This window comes from Chrysochloris asiatica, unplaced genomic scaffold (assembly GCF_000296735.1).
Source record: "Chrysochloris asiatica unplaced genomic scaffold, ChrAsi1.0 scaffold00052, whole genome shotgun sequence".
In the NCBI taxonomy this organism is placed as follows: Eukaryota; Metazoa; Chordata; class Mammalia; order Afrosoricida; family Chrysochloridae; genus Chrysochloris; species Chrysochloris asiatica.
In genome coordinates this window covers 13923887-13931588 of record NW_006408570.1, presented here as the reverse complement: position 1 = coordinate 13931588, position 7702 = coordinate 13923887, and the positions used below count along the sequence as shown (strand labels likewise).

At 40.9% G+C, this 7702-nt stretch overlaps 1 protein-coding gene across 1 annotated transcript in view; it reads left to right on the top strand.

Moving 5' to 3' along the window:
- LGALSL (lectin, galactoside-binding-like) overlaps window positions 1-2713 on the top strand; it is a 9682-nt gene extending 6969 nt beyond the window's left edge. The window contains exon 5 of the mRNA XM_006862962.1: window positions 2570-2713. Coding sequence (XP_006863024.1) covers window positions 2570-2713 — 144 coding nt within the window. The remainder of the gene's footprint in view (window positions 1-2569) is intronic.
- Window positions 2714-7702: the final 4989 nt, after the last annotated feature.

Here is a 7702-nt window from a genome sequence, read left to right as displayed (position 1 = left end):
CCGTGGTCAGCAGCCTGACTTGTAACCACCACGCTACCAGAGCTCCTTTTAGTAGCCCTCAATTTTATAAGTTGGACTTTTAAAGAATAAAGTGGTTCTCATTTCATTTTCTTTATTCCCTTTGCTGCTAAAGCCATGGCCATATAGTTGCTTCCGCCTCTGGGTTAGTTGGTCTCCCGTCCGTTTCGTGGTCATAGGCGGTACCACTGACAGCTTCCTTCCCTTGGGCCTGCATGAGTTTAGATTTGCTCGTCACAATCTAGTGGGGCAGGAGGCCCAACTCAGACTTCTCATGCCACTAGGCATGATGAGCAGCGCCTTCCTCTACGAAGGACAGTGCCAAAAAAGAGATGTCAGTCAGTAATGTGTTCAGAAATGTTCGCTAATGTTGGAGCTGGTGATGAAGTTGTCTGCATTACATCTTGTTAACATCCATCACAATAATGACAACCCAACTCATTTAAAACTTCTTTGTCAGATAAAAGGCTAATAAAGCAGAATTATACTTAACCCACTGCTTTTCATCTAAAAATTTACAAGGGCCTTAGGAAGAAATAATGATTTATCTTCCCATTGCACAGTCTGGGGAGGGGGAAGAATCCATTACTTGTCCAGGATTACATAATCACATCAATGACAGGAGTTGGCATTTTTGCCTTTCTAATCATGAGGCTCCTGATGTGGTGCTGTGGGCTCATGTGCTGGACTACAAAGTTGGTTTGAACCACAAGGTCAACAGTTCACATTGCCCAGCCGCTCCTTGGAAACCCTGTACTGAAGCGCTAGAAGTTGGAATCCACACGAAGGCATTTACCTACCAACCAGTCACAGTACAGGGAGTCCTGACACGGTGATGTAAGATAAGCACTGGAGTTCAAACCCACCAGATGCTCCTTGGAAACCCTTTACAAAGGTCGCTATGAATCAGAACCGACTCAACAGTACTTAACAACAACAACGGTCATAGTCTGTAGTTACGGTATGGTGCTGTAGGATAAGCACTGGACTGCTAACTACAAGGCTAGTGGTTGAAGCCCACCAGCTGGTCCTGGATACCCTCTGTCGGGTCACTGAGTTGGAATTCACTCAATAACACATTACAACAGCAATCATAATCTAGAGTCCTGGTGTGGCTTCTCAGGCTAAGGACCAGACTGCAAACCGCAGGCCAGTGGTTCATGCTCACCAGAGTCACTCTGTGGGAAAAGGATGAGGCTTTCTGCTTTTACAAAGATTTACAGCCTCAGAAAACTCTATATAGGGTCTCTATGAGTCAGTTATAACTCCATAGCACTTAACAGTAACAACAGTCTTAATCTGGAATCCTTGTGTAACACTGCAAGATTAGCTCTGGACTGCTAACAAGGTTGGTGGTTCAAACCAGCTCTTCCTCAGAAACCCTTTGTAGGTCATTATGAGTCTGAACTGACTTGACAGCACTAAACAATAGCAATAACAAATCAGAATCTGGGGATCGTACCTGTAGCCCCCCTTTTCTGGGATGGTACTGTCCCCTTGGGTTCCTCATGGCTTCGACAGCTTCTTAATAATGAATTTTACTGCGTAATGAGTGTGAGTAACCAGCGCTTATGACTGCCAAGATGAATGTAAATGCTCCCCAACAACAAAATTGAAGTGGAATAGGCCCTTCCTGGTGATATAATTTTAGTAATAATATGAATTAAATGTGACTAATGTCACATGTAGAGTCTCTTACATGGTGAATATCAATGCTTTTAATAAATACATACCACAGAACTAATCATTAAACTATGGTGAAATACTTAGGTTAAGGAAAAAGCTTTGACCATATAAATCAGTATTTCTGTTTGGCTTAACAAAGCCTTGTTAATGACACATCACTGGTACCATGGTAATTACTATGTAATCCCCCTGCTTTAGTGTTGACCATGTTTGAGTGCCTAGACTTATGACATGCCATGGATGGGTACCACCTGTGCCTCATGTGGCTTCTCAGAAAGTGGGATAGAAATGTTCAGGGAATATTAAGTGTTATATAAGTAAATCAAGATTATTTCATACCACTTTCTGTAGTGTATCGAGGAGAGAGCCATGGTTAAAAGTATAAGCAGTTCAAAGTCTTTAAAGGATTCAGACTATTGTAGAGCAATAGTTCTCAAAGTGTGTTCCCACCCTAGCAACATCAGTCTTACCTTGGAACTTGGTGGAAATGCACATTCTGAGACCACACCCTTCCCTTGCCAGGGAGTTGACTTTGACTAAGTGTGATCTTACAGAACAAAGTAGAACTGACCCAGATGGTTTCCAAGGCAGACTGCCATATCTCCCGTGGAGGGACCAATGGGTTTGAACTGCTGACCTTCTGATTTGTTGAGCACTTAACCACTCTGCCAACAGGGCACCCTAGAAACTATAGACCTACTGAATTGGAAATTTTGTTGATGATTCCAGTGCACCCTGATGCATGAGACCCGCTGGTGAAGAATATACTGCCTTTCTCCCTCTCAAGTGAACTCTTGTATTTTTATCTTTGTTTAGCACAGTGCATTGAAATTGTGAACTGAGACTGTTATTTTGTTTCTGACAGGTGGAAATTCTTTGTGAGCACCCACGGTTCAGAGTGTTTGTGGATGGACACCAACTTTTTGATTTTTACCACCGCATTCAAACATTATCTGCAATTGACACCATAAAGATAAACGGGGATCTTCAGATCACTAAGCTCGGCTGATGTTTAAACCACCTCTAATTCAAATAGGATAAGGGGCCACAACTATCTGACTATTGGTCTGTAAGAACTGTCTTAGCAAGAGCTCGAGACTTTCAAAGACAACAAAAACAAAAGGCAGGCTTCACTGTCTCTTCTTTCTGTGCAGTTTAAACTCAACATGACAGCTTCAACCATGGTCTGCCCTTAGGAGGAAAGCTCTTGGGACAAAGACACCGAGCCATTATCCCCAGAACAACAACAACAATAAAAGAAAATACACATTTATGCTGGATTTTATTCAGACTAAACGTAAATGGATTTGTTATTTGGTAGCAACTTATTAATCTTTTCGATGATGTTGAAAAACAAAAGTGCTAAAGACTTACAAACAAAAAATCAACAACGGTACATCGAAATCAACTATCGTCTGCACTGAAGTGGAATTGTGTAGCACAACCCACATTTAGTCAGGGTATTTACATAGAATGTAGGTTGTTCAAGGTATGTTTGTTGGTGTTTTGTTTTGGGGGTTTTTTTGTTTGTTTTTTTTTTGCACAGCATAATGTTAATTCAGATTTTTAAAACCTCCTTGTAGTTATTTATTTATACTCAGTGTATGTACTAGAGAATGAGCAATGCTTCTGAACATCAAGAACAATGAGTAACTTTTGAATGTACAGTTATCTTAGGTCCATGGGGGGTTGTGAGGAAGTTAGTGTTTCATTCTGGTGTGCATAAGGTCACTATGAGTTGTAACCGACTCAACGGCCCCTAACAACACCATGGGGAATTATGTATTACATCATGAAACAGATAACTTTCTACCTTAAGAAAATGGAATCGTATTCTCCATACCCCTAAACTTAGGATGTCTTGATATAAATTGCTATAAGTGCTTTGGGGAAAACTTTGCAACATTTAGATAAAACTGCTTTTCAAGTTATTGACGGAGATGTCAAACTCTATTTACATTGCTTTCTTTCCTTACTGTGAGTTAGCACAGTATTGGCTTCCTTAAGGTTAATTAGCTACTTTTCCCTAGATTTACATAATAGCTCATTAAGTTGTTATTAAATTAAGTGAAAATACATAAGAGGTGATTGCATAGACAATTGTTTAAATGGACTAGTATATAAACTTAAAAGTATAATCTAAAAATGATTCTGGAATTCAATGTAAAGCAGAAGCAAATGGCCCAGATAACTTACTTGGAAATAATTTATATCAATTTAAGCTGTTAGCTCATTGTATAACTTCTCTTATACATGACCCTCACCAGTCAGTATGCCTCAACAATGCCTTTGGAGCTTCAGAGCCCAGAGGCCACTTCTGCTCTATTGACTGCTGAACTACTAGGATCACACATGATTCCAATTAGGGAATAATCAATCCAGTTAGCTAGTTTCAAAGGTTAACACCTGGGACTCGAGATCTTAGCGTGCAGCTAGTGTGTGGCTGCTTCAAATGTAGCTGTAGGAGTTTTAATATTTGCGGAACTGGTCAGACAGTTATAGCACCCATCTCTACTGGGAGCGTGTGGAGCTGTAACTATCACTACAAGGCAAGGGACACTGGGAATCCTGGGTGCTGGACTTCACTAACTGCGCTGTCCCTAGAGACAAGGACCTTCGGCATTGCTTTGGTCAGGTAGTTGGGGAAGGAAGGGTTGCTGGGGTGGGGGGGGCTGTATTTATATATAATTTAGGTTTTGTTTGTGCCGTATACTGCGTCTTGCTATGCCATGTTCTTGTCCAGCTTTGCTTTTGAGTTTTTTACACAACATGCAGAGGCACTGAAGTGGCCACGTCATTTTCACGTGTCAAGAATGTAGACAGTGTTTCAGTACCAAAGTCTAAAAAAAACAAAGCAAAACTAAAATCGTGACTTTTTTAACAGGTGATATGTTTAGATGCTTCTCAACTTTGAAACTTGTTTAGTGCACGGTTCCATTGTATTATATAAGAAGCAATTTTATCCAACAAGATCTCCTGTGCATTGAAAAGCTTTATGTACCAGCTGACTTAATCAGCCGGATTCGGCCAAGAGGGCTGTTCCGTGGCTCCAGGTGTTTTCAAACATGTGATTAAATTTCTCATGGGATTGAAAAGATGCTAAATTTTGAAGCTGTGTTTGGAGAGAAACTCAGAGGACACCCTGAGAGAATATGTGTAGGGGTTTTGATTCTACTTCTGGTGGAAGATCCCCATGGGTGGTCTCCTTTGAGTAGCCAACCATTCCCACCCACTACATAATTCAGTGGAAACTAGAGGAGCTGGGAGTGTAACTGATTGGCATTGACACTCAGTTCTTTCTACCTATCAGCTAACTCATTAGCAGGCAAGCCCTTAGGCAGGGTAGCCTGAAGGGAATGTTAACCCCTTCATTGCTCTATGAGGTCACTGGGACGCTTGGATAAGCCAGTTGGTATGTAATCTAAATGATGTGATGGTTTGATTCAGGTATATCTAAATTAATAGGGAGAAGAATGAGACTTTCTGCTCCCATAAAGATTTACAGCCCCGGAAACCCTGTACAGGGGTCTCTATGAGTTGGAACTGACTCCACTCCACAGCACATAACAACAACCCAGCAGCACTAATTGTTTGCTGTAAACTGTAGACAATTGTCACATCCTCTCAATGGCATGTGAGACCTAAGGTGGGAATTTCAGGATAGAAAGTGCAATTTAAAGGCTTCACAGGAAAGCATTTGGGTATATAAAGAGTTATTTCTGACCAGAGCCCTAGTTTTGTGATATGACCAAAAACCAAGGTGTATAAATAACAATCAAGCTCTGTGGGGGGAGGGGGAAAGGCAGGCTTTAGACAATCTGTCTGTTTCTGCAGCAAAATTGGAGTGAATGTGTATATCCGTTTTCAAGTTAATATGAGTGACTTTTACTTTCCTGGACTATCCAGAATTTTTTTTTTTTCTTGAAACCCATTTCAAATCGTGCCCATCTTGGTTCAAACCCCATTAAGAAATCACTTTTCAAATTGATGGTGATTTGTTAAGATGGCAAATCCTTTCATTTTTTATTTTGAAAGATATATCCAAAAAGAGGGAGGGAGCCCTGTTGCCTTGAGAAAAAACCGCCTTGACATTTTTCAGCACTAATGTAGAAATACTGTTCCTAGGACATATTTTCGAAGAAACACTTTCTTATTTACTGCGTGGTGTAAAATGTTGCTAAATGTGTTCTTACATTATTATGTCACTGCTGAAAGTTATTTGCACTATAATAAAGGAATTTTCTACAGAAATCATTTCCTATTTTCTAGCATGCTAAATTTGGCACCAGGTAAGGAGCCTCTAAGGAGCTCTGGTAGCGTAAGTGGTTACGAATCAGACTGCGAACCGCAAGGTCAGCAGTTCGAAACTACCAGCTGTTCTGTGAGAGAAAGACGAGGCTTTCTGCTCCCGTAAAGATTTACAGCCTCGGAAACCCTGTACAGGGTCGCTGTGAGTTGGAACCGAATCCACAGCCCTTAACAACAACATACTTGGAAGTCCTGGTGTGGCATTGCAATTTATTGCAATGGTCTGCACAGTTGGTTTGAACTACAAGGGCAGCAGTTCAAGCTTGCTAACTGCTCCTCAGAAACCTTATACTGGATCGCTATGGGTCGGAACCTAGTCGACAGCACTTAACAACAATAATGATGTACTTGGCCTCATAGTGTGGTGCTGTAGGATCAGCACTGGACTTTGAACTATGAGGTCTGCAGTTCAAACCCACCAGCTGCTCTTTGGAAACCCTATACAGGTTCACTATGAGTAAGAATCAACTTGACAGCAGTTAACATCAGCATTATAATATACTTGGAGTCCTTGGGTGGTGCCAAAGTTGAAATGTTTGGCTGCTAACTGATAAACAAAAGTGCTAAAGCTGAAAGGTTGGAAAGTCACGACCACCCAGAGGCATTTCAAAAGACAAACCTGGTAATCTTTCTGAAAAATCAGCCATTCAAACTCCTATGGTGAACAGTTATGCTCTGACACATATAGGTCCCCACGAGAGAATTGAAAGAAACTGGGTTTCTACAAAGCCCTGGTGGCATTGTGGGTCAGGCTATTAAATTAATTATAAGGTCACTTATAGTGACCCTGTACAGGGCTTCTGAGGAGTGGCTGGTGGGGTTTGAACCTCTAGCCTTGTGGGTCACAATCTGGTGCTTATCCTACAACACCACACCAGGAGTCAAGCATTGGACTGCAAATTGCAAGATTGGTGCTTCAAACCCATCAGCTGCTCTGCAAGAGAAAGGTGAGGCTGTTCCCTACAGAGGGTCACAATGAATGAGAGTCAACTGAACACAGTGGGATCTTGGCTTGGGGCTTTTTACAATGCACTTTCTACAGACCACCTGGCATGGCAGGGCCCCCTCCCTTTCACCATCATACACCACAACCACTTAACTTTTGTGTTTCCCACAATGGTAAACTGACAAAGAGATAGAGATACTGTAAGGAGCTTATGCTGTGTATGCAGTGGGTGCTTTTGTATAGAGTAAAATTCACTTTTTCCATGATGTACAGTTCTGAGTTTCAACCCATGCATTGATTGATGTAACCATCATTCAATCAAGATACAGAATCTTTCCATCCCTTGTGCTGGCCCTTTGTAATTAAATCTGCCATCTAACACTGAACCCTGGCAGCCACTGATCTGTTTATCCTCCCTATAGTTTAGCCTTGCCCTGAGTGTCATATAAATAGAATCAAATAGTATGTAATCTTTTGAGGTTAGCTTTTTTCAGTTAAATGTGGTGCATTTACAATTCATCTATGTTGTGCCATATATCAATAGTTTTATCAGTTTTTTTTTAATTTACTTTAAGGTTTTTATTGTGGATTGAGTAAAAATTTACAGAGCACATCATCAGTTTCACATTCAACAATTCATATAACTTGTTTCATTACATTGATTATAATCCCCCCCATATACCATCAGTTAAAAGTATTTCTCTCTATCCACGTTAGCTGTTTAAAAAACACACAAACAAAAAA